General features: G+C 45.9%; 1 protein-coding gene across 12 annotated transcripts in view; it reads right to left on the reverse strand.

The window, feature by feature from the left end:
* GRAMD1B (GRAM domain containing 1B) overlaps positions 1-17,077 on the reverse strand; it is an 87,838-nt gene that overhangs the window by 55,767 nt on the left and 14,994 nt on the right. The window contains exons 3-4 of one of the 12 annotated variants that reach the window (XM_065652127.1): positions 7,262-7,305; positions 4,204-4,281 (exon numbers count right to left, since the gene is read on the reverse strand). The exons of 8 other annotated variants lie outside the window; for them this stretch is intronic. In XM_065652127.1, coding sequence (XP_065508199.1) covers positions 7,278-7,305 — 28 coding nt within the window. In that variant the 3' untranslated portion in view covers positions 4,204-4,281; positions 7,262-7,277. Of the gene's footprint in view, positions 1-3,012; positions 4,282-7,261; positions 7,306-17,077 lie in introns of those variants that run through there. 3 more of the 12 variants (XM_065652125.1, XM_065652128.1, XM_065652126.1) reach the window with 3 other exon arrangements.

The raw sequence follows: 17,077 nt of genomic DNA on the forward strand, positions 1-17,077 counted from the left end.
CCCCCGGCGCCCCCCCAGGCCCCCGCCGAGAGGCACAGGGCTCCCCGCACTAGCAGCGCCAGGGGCTGAGCCGGCCCGCTCTCTGCTGAGCATGTGCAGCACCGGCGGGCCGGCGCGCCGCGCAGCATGCCACGGAGCCCTGCCCGCCCGCCGGCCCCGCGGGGCGGCCCCGGCCCCCGCCCGCCGCCGCAGCGACGCTCCGGCCCGGAGCCACGGCCAGGGGAAGGCGCCGTCCCCTCCTCTCCTCTCGTCCCAGCCCTCCCCGCTTCACGCGTTCGGGCAGTCACAGTCGCGCCCCCCCCCCTACCCCCCCAAGGGCTCCCTCTAAGTCTTTGCGTGGGGAATTCATTAACCCAGCGCGCCGAGTGCAGAGCATCATTAACGCTGATTAGCAACTGCTACAGAAAGTGACGGAAGTGCTTAATTGAAACTGAAATTTTCAGAGGCAGGAGACAAAGTTCCTGCACTGGAACTGAAGTAGGGAATATTTTATTCTCATGACACCCACTGTCAGCATTTGCACAAACATAATGCTATATAGCTGCCTCTCCTGCTATTTATCGCATTACAATCAAGACTTCTTGTCCCTTACACCATATAATAAAAGATCTCCTGCATCAAAGCTCTCAGAGGGCTGGGCCATGGGCACAGCCTCACCAAACAGAGAAAGAAGTGCCAGTTATTGCATCACAATACCCAACACTGTTCCTGGGAATGCTTCTGTTTATCTTGAAGGATCTAAATATATCACCTGCAGTTTAATTACTTCTTGGTAAAGGATCATCTGAAGCTTGGGACTGGTCAGAGGTGAACACACACACTCCACACACAGAGAGCACTGAACAGCTTCGGTCTTGGGACAGACTCTCGTTTTATCAGCCCTATGAAGGATGCTGCAGTTTCAGTGACAGTAAAGACAGGAGGCAGATATGTGAGAATTAAAAGATCACACTGGTTTAAGTGGGGGGTTTTTGTGCTATTCATTATGCTTTTGCCCCCAAAATTAAGGTCGATGTATATTCACTCACCGCCCCCTGGCCATCTCAACAACTGCAATTGATGTCTCTGAATGGAATGATACCAAATCTTAACGTGTAAAGTCACCACCTCCATTCTGTTCATCTCCCAGTGCACAGGGAGGGAGTTCAGGTCTGTTCTGGTTGACAGAGCTTCCTGTGAAATTTATCCTCATTACCAAAGGAAACAGCGAGACTCCGATGACCACATAAACATGTGCTTCTCCATTTTCATATTTTGCTTAATAAAGGTACCAGCTTTTTTTTGGTGATTCTCCCAAATTCTGAACAGATGGACAGAAGCAAAGTTCCAGTTCTGTATTGAGCAGGAAATCACTTCTGTTGGGCTTGGGTCATTCCAGGGCAGGTGAACGGAAATAGGATCTTTGCAGTGGGGCTGAAGTTCCAGAAACTGCGCAAGTAACAACTGAAATGTCTTTCTGGGGAGTTGAGTCACCAAGGGAAATCTCAGCACAGTGCTAACTCCTTCCAAATCGCTTCCCAAACACTTGTGACATGGTGCACTCACTGCTTCATTATTAAACACCATCGTGCTTGAGTGCTTGCTGCAGAAGGCAATAGTATAAAACTGCATCTTGTTTAGAACTGTCTTCCACTCCATTTCTGTAGGAAAGCAATGGACAATACCCTGCAGGAGTGCCCCACAGTAGGCAGAGAGACTCGAAAGAAACACCTGCTTTGAGAATTGTTTCCAACATGAACTTTGCAACATACCTTCTTGTTTATTCCTAGACAAAAAGCACTAACTGCCATAAAGCTGGGCACACACATTTCCACATAACACACCATACGGGAAAGCCACATTCAAATCTCACTCCACATAATCCCAGATTCAGCCCTCATTAGGTCCAACTTATATCGGATGCCTGGCTTGGACTCAACTTTTCTCCATGAGATGCTTTGCAATCTGTGGCCTGCAGGTTGTCAAGGAGGAAAGCAAATCACAATGCTGTAAAATGGGTCAGGAGACCTGCAAGCTTGGCAAATCTGGGACAAACTAATGCTGCAGAGTCACATGTTTAAAAATCAAAGCTCAGGCAAGAAAGGTATTACGAGATAAGCAGTCATGTACTTTTTTAAAATAATGTGAGGGTTAGGAAATTATCAAAGGAGATAGAACACTCGGAAGAAGACAGTGCCTGTTCAAGCATCCAGCCGGCAGGCGCAGCCACCTCTGCCACAATTCACCCGCAATCTGCTCTCTGAAATCCTTGGTGCAGGGACTGCAGGTCACCCCAATCTTCAGTGCACCCCCAGGGAGGTGACCCCACTGTCACTGCTATTTACACTCTCAATTCCACATTCACCGGACTGGCCCATCTATGTCAGCTAATGGAGAAGCCCTTTCCTTATCCTCTGTCCCCTGCACATAACCACTCCAGGCAGGGGGAAGAAAAAAATGTATATTAAAATTAAAATAAGGTAACAAAAGAGCATATGTAGATATCAAGAGAGACAAGCTATGCACAGCCACCCTGTCCACCTCCGCAGTGCTAAGAATACTTAGAAGTCACATGCAAGTTGAATTCCGGATAAATTATCTACCTACTCCATCCTGAGCATCCATCCCACAAAACTGGAAAATGGGAAAACGGAGGCAGCACAGCTCAAACTGTGGCTTGTGAGATCCAAGCCCATTTCTGGCTCTGCTACAGACCTCTGTTTTGAAAATGGGTGAAGTCCTATAATCCACATCTTTTCACCCACCCATGGAACTACCTATCATAAGGAGACATAACATGGTTGTAATAAGCATCAATGACAGATCATTTTCAATTGTAAAAATGTCCATATAAGTGAGATTTTCCTTGATCATGTTTTGCATACAAGAGAGCTTTCTCAGTCCATGGTTATTTGGGTAAAAATTATTTTATTTTTCCACACATATAGTAAAAAAGAGCAAAAATAGCAATCAAAGCATAAACATTGACTTTCCTTTTAGTTTGTTTTCATGTTTTGCAAAAACAAGCCTAACAGTTGAAAACAGTGAAAGATTTCTGAGTGCGGGTGGTATTTGGCCAACATTAGCTATCACATACCCCTGAAAACTCCACGATAATATTCTCTCCTTTATGTCCTACCCACCACGGCCTCTCCTCCCTGGCCCTCTGTTCACTGCCACTTCTGTGCCCATATCAAAAAGGTCTCTTCTGCCTCTTCCTAAAGAGCACCCTTGTCCCTACACCTGCTCCTTCTCTCCTTTATTTTATATACCTCCTCCATCAGCTATTTCATACCATTTTTGTTGGCTGACTTCACATCTTGCAGTGCTGTGTTCTGTTCTCGGCTCCCTTTTATACCTCAGTCAGATCACCTTTTTTTTCCTCCCCATCTCAACCCAGTATTTTTTTCATTCTTTCTTTCCATACCCATCTCCTTCTTCATACTCTCTTGTATTTGACCTATTTACGGAGCCATATGTATATTTTCACCAACGACCGCCCTTTATACAGGGTGTTAGATCAGATGTTCATAATTCTCCCCTTCTAGCCATAGAAATCTAAATCAAAGAATTTGCTTGTTGCAATACAGTTGTGTTTGGGAAATTGGTCTCCTTTCTTAATATTAGGTACATCATTTGCTAAGCATAAACATTAATAACAAGACAAGTTTACATGGTGCCTGTTGTCCGCCCTCGGCCCCTGTCCCTCCCTGTCAGGCAAAATTCCCATAAACTTCAGAAAGGATTAAACAAGATCTCTTGGACCCTGGCCCACTGCCAGTGACATTTTCAGTCCTTCTGGTCCAGAGCAAGAATACCATGAATACAGCCTCCCTTGTGGCTTCGGGTGGCTTCCATCACCAGCCAGGATGAGGAAGTCGAGCAGCGCACGCAAACACTAAAAACAGCAGCAAAGTAAGAGCCACGCAGAACTTTCTCAAACTGAAGACAGACCATTGAGCAGCAGGAAAAAGGAAAAAAAAAAAAAGTTAGAAAAAAGACCGGATGTTTTCCTGACCTGTAACTATAAACTGTCAAGGCCACATGAACTAAAGAGAGCCAGGGCTGTAATACACAAAACCAGAGTTGTTTGGGGATTTTTTTTCTGACTTTCAACTTGGATGAAAGAAATACTAAACGGCACTGTCCAGATGAGACCGTGCTTTACATGTCCTCTGCACAGGCAACAACATCTGTACAAGGTGACGGCCGGTAATGAATTATGCCTCGGTGTTCTCTGGCATTCTGGTCAGACCGCAAGAAACAGGCAAATCGGATGCAGCGTCAGGGCCTGGATGAAAACTGGAAGCACAGAGGTAATTACAGAAGTGTCATACAACAGTATTTAACATTATTTCACTCACATACCAGCTATTTTGCCTGAATCTCTTGTCCTTTTCCCCTTAAACATATTTCTCCAAGCAATCCCAGCCTGAGCAAGCGCTACCTAATAAAAGCCAAGGAAATAATCTCCAAGAAAAAGCTCTATGGTACATAAATAGGCATCTTTTCTGGCTGCACTCATCATTCCCATTACAGCTCATAAGAGGAACACATTTCCTTCAAGATAGAACTAGTAAATCAGGTCCTTAAATATCTGCCCCCCGCACCCTAAAAGATCTGAGGACTTCCCATGTATGTACTCGCAGTACAGAGAACAAGAACCTTTCAGTGTCCGGGGAATGAGAGGCAGCTCACTGATTGACATTCCTCATTTCCACCAGCTGATTACCTGGAAAGTGATTCATGCTTTCCCAGGAAGCATTCTAGCTTCACATTGGTGTGATGGTGGGGTTTGGGCTCTTTAACAGGTTAGCTACTTTTCCCCTTGGCACTGAGCAAGGAGCAGGCACAAACCCACCAGAGTTCACACTTGTAGCAGGGCAGCGTGTAACCAAAGCTGCGAGGTGACACCGCACCGTGTCACCACCCCACAGCAAGGTGCCCCATAGCATACAAGGGACAAGCAGTTTTCCAATTGCACCAACAGTTTTCTAATTGCACCAGCAGTTCTGAAGAGCCTCAAGATGAAAATTAATGGTTGTTTACCCTGGGATTAAAAGCACAGGCTACAAAATTGTTAAAGCTGCACCCCGCTCTGTTTTCAATGTGCTAAACATGGAACCATTCTTGGGCATTTCAGGAAATGCCAGTTCTTGAGATACCCTGAAAGGTGCCCCAGCAGAAAAGGAAGCAACAGTGCAACACAATGGAGAGCAGGCATGGCAGTAACATCCTGATATGACATTCCATGACCGCTTTCAGCATCATCTCAGGAAAATAAATCTGTTAAACCTTCTCAAGTTTGTTGCTAGCCCAGGGCCCAGGCTAACCCCAGCAGAAATTAAGCAAAATGAATAGCAACCCTTGGATGCTCCAAACCAGCCATACAGGGGTAACTGACTCAAACTCAGGAAACAAAATTTTAAAAAGAATGGAAAAACATTTGGGTTTCAACAAAGAACAGGGGACTAAACGTAAGCACTTGTCATGATCCAAGTCCAAATAAACCTGCTTACGTTCCAGCAGTATTTACATCAGAACTCATTTCCAAGATGTATCTGGTTTAGAAGGTTCAAACTAGACTCAATTTTTCACTCATGATACATTTTCCTGGAAAGATAATTAGGTCTTCAGTACATTTGCACTAAGATGGTGCTTTAACACTGTAGGTCATTAAAAGCAAGAAACCATCAAAAAACTGGTACGGACAACACAAATTTTAAAGTGACTTTGCTGGTTTTGTCTTTGAAAATGTCTGTTTTTCAACACAGAAAAGCTGGAGTTCCCCAAAATGCCACAGCAGTTATAACTGGAGTGTAATTTTCAACTGGCTCCCATGCCACTGCACCTTCAGCATTCTCAGTGGTCATTTTTTTCAGGCACTACAGTTCTAGGTGGCTTTGTAATAACAAGCGGTTGAAGCTTGAGCAAGTATGATAGTGAGGATGATTTCGCCTTTACAAAGCAACATTTATTCGGAAGTACTTAATACAATTTTTTTGTCAGACATTCAAAACTCAAAACCTGCACTGACATGCAACCCAGTCCCAGGGCAAAACAGGGCAGCTGTTCACCAGCATCACCCAGGCTTCTGGGAAATGGAACTGGAAAGTGTACAATATTTAGCAAAAAATGTACATGAAAAATGAGAACTCAAACTCAACTTGAATTCTAGCTGAGACATAAAAGAGCCCTACAACCTGTCAACTGCACCACAAGGTTTTTTTAAACCCTGGACTTGTACCCGCAGGTAGAACAGTGACTTGCTGGAGCACAGCACGCCGTATCGCCACGCTATAGCACCCAGTGCAGTGCAAGCTCAAAAGCACAAGTTTCATAACTACTAATGCCATTTCCTGCTCTTTCCAAGCCACGGCTCATTTCAACCACGCTTAATTTCAGACTCTGCTGAGATAACAGCACAAGATACATTTTGCAGACACATTGCCTGCACTTTAACCTTGTTCTGATGCCAAGGAAGTCACGCTCGTGGCAGGTTCATGCTGGAAAATAAACCATTTGCTAGGAAGACATCCCCAGTGGTCCCTGCCATGAGGCACAGCCATTCCGTGGTGAGACAGTCTTGTGCTTCCCAGGTGTCACGGAGCCGTGCTGAAGCCATGCACGGTATACGTTCCCATTTCTGCCTCACGAGCCTGTCTCCATCCATCCCGTTCCATTCTCACCAATTTCCAAGTCTGCCAGCCCGCAGGAAAGCAGAATCTACAGCCTGGGAACAGCAAGCAGCACAGGCAGAGAAGCCTCATAGAAAAGGGCGGATGCACCTACAAGCTAGAATTACTTTCTCACTCGGCACTCCCCTGACATCCTTTCCAAAAAAAAGAAATAACGCTGCCAAAAGGCATTTCTACTCTCACAGCAGTGCCCAGGGGTGGGAAAGCTGCCCCTAAAGCACCCTCTAGTGTCATTTTCTCATACAGCAAAGCAGGTTTCCGCCAGCATCCCGGCTCCACAGACAGACTGCCACCACCAGCAATGCACACTCCTCCATTTCTCTACCAGCCACCCCAAACCTTCGCCTAGAGCATCAGCACGTCAAGATTTGCTCAAATCTTACAAGAAAAGCAACATGTAGAGACTGTGGCCACGATGTTACTTCCTCCCAGAACCTGAACCCCATCATCAACCCCAGCACTACTATCAACTCCCAGTGCCAGGGAAAAGGGTCAGGAGAAAGCAAAAAGGGCAAGAGAGAAAGTAAGAAGTTGCCAAGCGAAACCACTTACGCACAATGAGGCCGGCAGCATTTCCATCCTACCTTTGCTGTCGCCATATCAGACGTCTCCATGTTTTCTGCTTGGCCTATCAGTAAACAAGAGCATTGGAGAAGGGAGGGGAGAGAAAGGGAAAGTCAAAAGAGGCTGAGCAAGAGAAGACCAACAACTTGACAGAAGGATGTGAAATCACTTAAGCTAGTGCCAAGTGTTCCCTCCTGCCCCCACAGATGGGCAGAAAATACATCTTGGGCAGATGGTCCCAGTTTAGTCACTTGGCTGTAGCCTGGCACAAGACCTTAGTCACTGCCACCCCCCAGCTCCTCCCCAGCCACCACCCAAAGGTCTAGCAGGAACGTGAGGAGCAGAAAGGACCCTCCTCCCAGCTTCCTTTTCAAGTCTGAGCTTCTGCAGGGAGCAGGCGAGCAAACCACCTTCTGGACAGGCTGCTCTTTCTCCCTCTTACTCAAGGGGGAAGGGAGAGTGACACAACCAACCCCCCAAATGGGTACTTTAGGAATCAGGAGAAAGGAAGAAAGCAAGTGGGTTCTGGGCAGTGCGAAGGTAGAGGGATCAGACATGAGGAGGATGGAAGTAGGAAAGGAAGAGGCAGCTTCTCAAAGAAAAGAGTGAAAGGGCTCAGCCAGGCAAGTTGAAAAGCAATGGTGCAAAACAAACAAACATACTGCAGACAGACCATTTAAAAAGAGATTTACACGTGCAGAGAAAAATGCAAGGTGGAGGCTAGTCATCTGCACCCTGCCGAGAACACTCACCTCCGAGTAACACTCAAATGATTGGGCCTAAACTAGGAACTATTCGGTGCACACTCTCAGCTCAGACTGAAAATATCAAATCATCATCTAAGGTAAAATTTGTCCCCGCATCAAGAGGCACCCGTAGCCGCTGCAGCCCTGATTGGCGGAGCAGAGTGACTTCACACCGCCCCATTCATCACCTCGCGTCTCCCTCCTCGGTCCTGCTGGCTCCTCCTGCCCTACTTTACTACAGTAAATCAGTCGGGAGCCTATTAGCCGGCCAGCCCAGGAACCGCTGTACGCGACCCCTCCGAGCACTCTGGCACTGGCAAACCAGACAGACATGAGCAATCCTGGCTGGGAGGGAGGGAGGGAGGTAGAAAAAACACTGCAGGGCTCAGTCAAATTAAGAGCCTCTGAGGGCTAGGAACATCAGTGCTTGAAAGTGCTTATTCATCCACGAGTGCAGCACGCTGTGCCGAGGCACACAGCAGGCACCGCAGTGTAGCACGCAAGACCAGGGGCACCAGCAAATGATTTACAACACACTATACAGTTTACACACATCGAAGGGCGGCTACGTAGTCTCTGCAAAACCATACTGCTACTATTCCCTTACATACAGGCATACACAGACACACGATCCCATAGAGCAGTTTATTATATCAAGTATTTTGCAGCCCTGCCATTAGGATGCACTGGAATATAGCAGATGTCATTATCATGCAGATGTGTGATGTAAACAGTACAGAGGGCCCAGCAGTCCACAGACAGACAACAAGCACTCAGGTCACCTCTAAAAAGGGCCAGCAGTACACAATATACACTGAGAATACCCCTGCCAAGTCCCGTCTTGGTATACAGGAAAATATACATTGCTAGTATGTATTTGTCTTGATGCATTCATGCAGGGTCCTGCTTATAGAAATCAAGGCTGCCACAATTCACCTTTTTACTCAGCATATTCAAATACACCAGTCCCAAGCTTATCAAGGACATAAAGCCCATCTTATGAACACATATGCATTTTTCCATCTCAAGCATCGATGTGGATATCATGTAGCTTCAACATACCAAATCCAACACCACATAGGAAAAAGACCACTACACCACTCGAGTTACGCGAAGCTAAGAACTATCATCCTTGCTGCGCGTGAGATGGGTTTCCAAATGCCTCCTTCGCTATAACATGGATAACAGTAGTCTGAAAAGCAACAATAAGATATCCAGTGCAGACACAAAGCTACACAAACAGCAACTGCACCACTGTGGAAAATCTACCCCCCAACCCCTTTTTTCTGGAGCCACTGAAGTCCCTTAAGAGCAGTTTACTCGTGTCCGTTTTACTACAAGTGTTCACAGCGGAGTGGGGAAAAAACCCCCAGCATCATGAAGGACCTTCAGCAAATCCTAAGCTAGAGAACCAGGAAAGCCTGACTTTGCAATTTCTAAAAAAGTGGAATTTTTACATTGCAGTCTCATTACAGCAGAGTTTATCCAGAGTTCCAGCAGGGTGCATGACCTTAAAAGCTAACAGGAAACATCTCCTGAGGAAGTCCACTTCTCAGAAGGGAACAACTCACTATGACACACTTGAGGTCTGGGTATGAATTCAAAGCTCTATAAATAGCTACAACAATAGTTACCTTCGCTTGGGGTTTCAGCTTGTAATTGCCTCCAAAAAGATATATTACAAATTAGAAGACATTGCTTGTTATAAGCACTACCTGCAAGTGTCACTGCCCCTTCAAATAGTCACACACAGTCACAACTCTCAGCCATTGGAGCATCCTCTGTGTAGATAGATCAGTGTGGCTTTACTGCCGCCCATCATTACCGTTCAAGCTTCACACTAACCGGAGTAGACTCACCTCTCAAAGATTCACGGTAACTGAAAAAACTGCTTATTCACATACCCACAGAGTGGAAACAGACTTGGATGGCTCCGATTAGTTCACTAGAAAAGGTAAAAGGTGCGTGACCTGCGAGCACAGAATGCAACATGCTACCTGTGAGGCACCACTTCAGCTGCAGTTTGCTTCTCCTGTATGACAAGAAATTCTGCAGGAGTCTGAGCAGCAGTAACACACACCCCATGCCTCTGAAACGTGCATGCAAAACAAAACCTGTTAGTAACAGAACTAGTGGGAGGGAAAACTAGGAGCAAATCAAGCAGCATTATGGGGAGAGGAATGGAACTTCTACAAAGAATGCCAGAACATAAGGGGAACAGAACGTTTAACTGTTATGCACCTTAGTGTAAAGGTGTATGGATTCCCAGGAAAATGTGCCAGCTGGATAAGCTCCTGAATCTTTCCTGAAGTCAGCGGTGTTCTGCAGCTCTACAGCCTCTGCTGTCAGAGAAAATCGTACGCAATCACAGCATCTGCAAGCCAGGGCACACCTCCACTGACCCAGGGAAATAAAAGCAATCTCATAAGGAACTCCCTCTTTGCTGCAGCAGCTGGGAAGTCATGTGAGGCTTCATTTCCAGAAAGAAAATATGCATTTCACCCTCCTGGCATCATGGGAGCTGTAGTCACACTGTATACGGAACAGAAAGTGCCTGCGGGCCGTTTCTTTCTGAGCTATGTGAATGCAGTGCTTGTCAGGCATGCACAGGTCTCGGAAGGGAGAGCAAAAACATTTAGGTCAAGATATTCTGAAATAACTCCAGGTATGAAGTCAGTCACATCACATCACAGCCCAATACATCAACTAGATTTTTACTCGGGATAACGCTGAACATCTGCTCTCTCAAAATCAGAGCACTTTGAAGTGCCTAACAGGCAAGACACTTTGGATCTTTTGTAACTTAAAATATTTCCAGTACATTGAGCTACATTTTTATCTGGAGGAGTCCAACAACCTTCGGTCTTTGGGCTGGCACGTCCTAAAGGGTAATCTGTAGACACACATAGGTAGCACACCAGAGAAAGAAAACTTTCTGTACTCATCTGGACCTGTGGGCTATCTAATGCAACACCCTATATCCTGGGCAAAAAAACCCTAACCTCCTACATGGCATATAAATGGTGATAACCTTGTAGCAAGAACATGCACCACTTTAAGAATAAAACCCCTAGAGGAATGACTGCAATTTTATGAGAAAAAAAATCCTGGATCCTTCATTTCTGAAACCTGAGAAAAGAAAGTCGCTAAAGCACAGGCTCAAGACCCAGGTCTTAAACACAAGCTTCCAGTTTGCAGACAGAGAGCCATTTCCAATCAGCAGCAGAAGCCTCTCTCAGCTCCACTCACTCACTACGTTTTGCATGTTCGAGACATCTTCCAGTCCAAGTGGCATCAGTGCCAGAATAGAAGGGAGGATGGCAGGCTGCAAGCATGCCTGTTGTCCCACAGTGCTATAGACAAAGCTACATTTCGTTGGGAACCCGGAATAAAGATTGCTGGTTTCTGAGTGCACCGACGCACGGCAGGTGCTGCACAAAGCAACAGCCTGCTCAAGCTTGCACGTACAAGTCAGGACACTTACACGCCTAAGCCTGAAGCAAAGATTCTTTTCCAGAGCAGAGATAAAACAAAATCTTACAATGCTGGAAACTGTTACACCCTTATCCCTCAGGCAGGCCCATACAATATATGGCCAGCCATTTAAACAAGAGAAATAGGTTAGGAAGATAAAGCACTTAACAAAGCATACCACAAACAAAGATTTGGGACAGGGTACTTCAGAGGGAAGGGAAAATAAGCAGCAGAGAAGGCTTAAGGTTAAACTTGCAGGAGAAGAAGAAAAAAAAAGGAGCAGAGGGACTCAAGGACAGACCTTGGCTAGTACCATTACAGTACCTGACCTTGTTACAACACACGGTGTGGTGAGCAGACACATGCTGCCATCTTATCACCAAAACGCACAACAAATACTCCACAAAAGCCAAGAAAGAAATGGATAAAAAAAAAACACAACAAAAGCACAGCAAGGAAAGAGAAGGAAAAGAAGAACTGCGGAGGTCAGTCAGCACTCACACGGTTACAGTCATCTGCAGCAATGGGGAAGGCTGTCCGAGAGCAAACGTGCACCCCAGCAGTCTGAGGAAGCGTCACTTGAGCAGCAAGGGAGCAGAACACTTGAATTAAGAGAGGACACAATCCCAGCTTCTTTACACACGCACAGTAGTTCCGGGGAAAGAGCAGCACAAAGCGGTGAGCTCAGAACCCACGGTGGAAAGGTGTAATGCCACCACTGACACAGTTCTTTTATTGATATTATTGCAGTCACTGCAGTTTGGCCCCAGAGAGCGCGAGCAGTGACTGGGCTGCTGAGACGGCAGAGCTACGGAGAGATCTCCAAAGGGTTTGATCTGCACAAGAGACACTGGTCTCCTCTCTCTGCTCTCAGATTTCTTCCATCACAGGCAATGCAATTTTAAAGGCGCAGCTGCCTTTAAGTCTCTGCCAGAGATGATGCTCCTATGGGACACTATGGAGTAAGATGCAAAAAATCCAAGAAAACTAGCAATTCTCTATTGAAACAAAAAGAATGAGGTTAATAATTACCAGAATGGAATTCTCAAGGCCAGAATTAACCAACTACCATTTCTCTTCAACTAGACAGTCCATTACGAGGCAGAGGCTAACACAGCTTTCCCCAGGCCTCCTGAGACGGGGAGAAAAACTGGTCTGAGCATCAACATCCCAACTAATTTTCTTCTGGTGAAAAGCACGGGTGCCTAGCTCGGATGGAAGGCCTGAGCAGAACTTGCAGGGGTAGAGTCCATAAAAGGATGTTCCAAGCCCAGCTGACCCATTACAAGGAACTTTTTCTGCTCTTTACCTTTTCTGCCAGAACTTTCCAATCCACCGGTAAATGGCGCAGTCTGAGCTAGCAGGTCACCACAGGGGACCCCATGTACTTTCTGCTTGGTGATTAAGGTGCCCCCCCTTCTCCCACCAAAAACCAGCACCAATTAACGCTTCTTCCCACGGATACGCAGATGAGCTCCTCTTACTTTGTCCAACGCTCTGCTAAATGGAGTTAGAACCTCAGGGTGAAGAGGAGCTACGTAAAAAGAGTCAGGCAAAACACCGAGTTACAGGTATCTCTTTTTAAAGCAAGATTCAACTTACTGCTTACGTTAAGTAGCTATTCTTTGTGCACTGTGTTTCAAAACAGCTTCTTATATCCCACGGCCACGGAATGCAGCAAGAATTAAGTACATGCTTACCATCACCACCTAGCTCCCCTCCTCCCCACCCCACATTGTGTCTGTTTCTTTTGTATTACAACTTCCAATGCTCAGTATTTCCCCGTTTAAACAGCCAACCATAAAGTGTAAAAATGCGTGTTTTCCAAGGTAACCATTACAAAGACTCGCGTACTCCAAAGACATATAGCACTAAAAGCATGGAAGAGGCCATGGTAAAGTGTTATGTGCTGACTGTAAAGTTAGGAAAAACCCGATTTGTCCAGGGACTCACAATGAGGGCAATCTGTACAACAGATAGCAGCTATCTTCGAGTAGGAGGATGTTTCACCAAGCAAATCCAAAATAACTTGAATTCCCAGTTCAGAGGAGCGCTCTTAGATTTTGGGGGAGTTTTTCTGTCCCTACAGAAAAGAAATATCCTGCGCTGCGCAGCTGGGTTTCAGAAACAGCTGATGACTGCGCTCTAAACAAGGGCCTGTAAAGGTCTCTATAAGGGCAGAAGTACATGCATATAAGCTGGAAAAAAGCGATTTCCCAGATCTCCTTCCGCTGCTCATATAACCTGCCAGCATCTCAGGGGAAGCTGAGGCAGCATCGTGGGCGAGCGGCGCTTTCTCCTCCAGCTGCAGGCTGAAGCTTCGGCAGAACCATCAGCCTCTCTGTGCATTCTGCTTCCCTAAGCAATCGGATGGAAAGCCAGGGCAGCAAACAGCAATGCCATAGACATATACTATGGTCCCAGATTCTCAAAAAATTGAGGTGGGAGAGCTAGAAAAAACCACACACTGTAAAGAAAATAAGCCTTCAGTTTCTGCCCTTCAACCTATGCCAGTCCTGTCTGTCAATTTATTGGCTCAACAAATTGGTTTTAACTGGCTTATCCCTGCAATACTTCTCCTCCACCTAGTCAGCTGAGCATTTCTCTTCTTCTCTATGCCCACTGCATGTCAAACAAGTCACTATAAATTAGGAGATTTTGCTTTACCTCATCTCCAGGATTGTTCGGTAAAGCTTGAAAGCTTAGAGCTCTTATTAACAATTGAGGCAGATTAAAGCTGCAGAGAGGTTAGTATTAAAACCTTGAGAGACCCTTCTGACTCCAACGCTCGGAATTGCAAACCCCTGTACTAAGGATGGTAAGAAAGATGCTACGTACTCCTTATGGACATCACGATCAGCAGTTCCATCTGCTAACTTGCCTTTTCAACAGTAGCACAAGCTGAGACCCTGTATGGTCCCCTCTTCAGCTGGGATGTCTGTTTGACATCACATTTTAGTCTTTTATTGTTGATTATTAAGTGGATACACAGGTCTCATTTCCACCTCCCAGAAAATATTCTGAAGAGAGAAATACCCCTTTCAAACTGGCTTTTTGGCTCCAAAGGCCACAGAGATGCTAAAGGACAAGTTCGATTATGTGCATTCTCCTGTACCGTCTGTCAGCTGACTGTTGGCTGAGATTTACAGTTTGAGATCTGTGCAGCTAAGGTCACTTTTGCTTCCACTTTAATAGCATAACAGGTCCCAGACTATGACCAGGGATCCTAGGCATTACTGTATGAAAATAATGAATATTAATAAAAGATTTCAGTAACACATAAACTAGATTTGCAGCTATTCTGTCTGAGACAGGGGGAGGGAACGGGTCAGAGTAAGAAACTTAAAGACTGAAAAAGTAACACAAAACTCCAGAGCGATATTTTGAGATGTACTTTTTTGGTGTTTGCTCAGCTGTTTCCCCAAACATCCCCTTGACTTCACAAGGGAGATTAGAAAGAGGGGACCTGGAGATCTGTGCACCATCCCATCCCATTTTAACACCACCTTTGTTTTACTGCACTGTACCCAGTCATGCCACCTTAGGTGGAAGCAAGGAACAACGGACTTTCAGAGCTTTGCTTCGCAGAGGCCAGGCACATTCATGACATGACTCATAGGAACATCTCAGTTTTTGATGACATCTCCATTAAAATGTTCCCAGCATGAAGAAAGGTGGGTTTCTCTGACAGGGAGACAATGAGGTATTGCCTACACGGTGCTTTTTGTGAGGAATCCCCACACGGATTTCTAGCATCAGTTTGTTTTGAAGTGTTATCAAGAAAAAGAAAGATCGCTAGAACAGTTAAAACTCTCAGACCCTTACAAGTTTGGGCACATGCAACAGAATTAGAAGGACAGTTATAGCTCCTAGATACCTCCCAGGCCACATCCCAGCTTAAAAAGGCATCCCCACCAGAAGAGATGTGTTGTACACCTCGGGATTTAATTTAGAAGTCTGCAATATACATTCTATAGCCGTCACTCCCTGCATCTCTTGTAAACTCCCAGTCTCTTCTCTCCCCTCCATTCCCCTGTAGCCTATTGCTCATCATACATGTACTTTTTCCATGCTCACCTCCTCTCTTCACCACTTTGTCTCCTCCTTAGACTGAGTATGACAAGCTTAAGGACTTCGTTTTCCCTCTGTTTCAGCAGCTTAACTTTTAATTAAAAGATACTCAGCATGCTAAACCTGATGGGCGTCTCAGTGCCAGGACAAAGAACAAGTCCTTGGACCAAGCAGAAACAGGCTCATGAACTTGGACTTAACCTAGATAAAAGCTCAAGTTAATTCATACGTAACCTTGCCTTGTTACAGTGATTATGGGGTCTGTGTGCACACATCTCACCCAAGCCTCAGGCTGTCTCCATCCCGACTTCACCCACTCGTGAAATTACTTCAAGTCAAGCTGCTACCGCAAGCACAATTATTCAGACACTAAGTAACTCAGCACACTATCTTTCTGCATTTACAATTGTGGCGTTTCAGCATCTGAGCAACTCGGACTTCATTCTCCACCTTTTTTTTCCTGTGAGGTAAAACTTACTTCATAAATAGCGACATGAAATGGCTCAACCAAACTCATGCAGGCAGAGTGCAGGGAACTGAGCTTTCAGTTTATACAAAACCTGACTCTCGCTAGCCTGTTCCATTAACTTCTCCCTTCTGTGTCTCTAAAAATACCCATAACACACAGTTACCCCAAGACAAAAATAAAATCTGTATAGGCTCCCTTCTCAGCATAAAGAACCAGGCACAGACACATGACACCTTACATGACTTTGCAGAAGGAAAGCCTTTTCTTCAGGGAAGATACGTGCAGGTGGCAGACCTGCTTCACCGCTGTGCCGCTGGACGCCTTCTCAAGGTGTGGATTCCGCACCATGGCAGTACTTCACAACGCACAAGCCAGCAGCAACGCTCACACCTCAAGAGAAAGAATGGCTAGAGCGCGCTGAATTCATCTGCCAGCAGCAGGACAATTCTCAGTCTTCTCTGAAAAGACCTGAGGGCTGGAGCGTGGTCCTTGACAAGCCACCACTGAGAAGTTAACTCCGCTTAGCAGCACCTCGTCCTACCATCTTTTCCTGTTAAGATCTTGGCTACGCTTAGTCCAGATTTCAGCCATCCTCTGCTACATATTCCTCTCTTTTTTTCATCCCACAGTCAACTTAGCAACTCAGCATCCCTCTCAGCATTTTCCCAAAGGTGCCGAGGTAGGTGAGATCCTCGCTTGCTCTCTGCCCGTGAGATGAGAGGCAGCATGCCAAGAGAAGGTGCACCTTTCGGTACACACCACATGATTTTTTGCTCTCCCCTCTCCCGCACTACGCTGTTCAGCTTTTGTCGCAACGCACAGGATTGCTGAAACCCTGTGTGGTTGTAGTTTGGTTTGGCTTTAAGAGCTGCTGTACAATAGTCAATTGATCAAGTGAACAGAACTGCCTGTAAGTCTTTTTAAGGGAAGCAGAGAGCTCCAAACCTGTGGGTAGAGGACCTTTTTAGTGCTCAAATATACCACCAAAAAGCAGCTAGAAAGACCCTCTTAATTCAATTTTCAAGAGCCTAGCAGATTCAAGATGTCTCAAACAACCTTCAAATTCATTAATAGAA

Source organism: Caloenas nicobarica, chromosome 26 (assembly GCF_036013445.1).
Source record: "Caloenas nicobarica isolate bCalNic1 chromosome 26, bCalNic1.hap1, whole genome shotgun sequence".
NCBI classification, from domain to species: domain Eukaryota; kingdom Metazoa; phylum Chordata; class Aves; order Columbiformes; family Columbidae; genus Caloenas; species Caloenas nicobarica.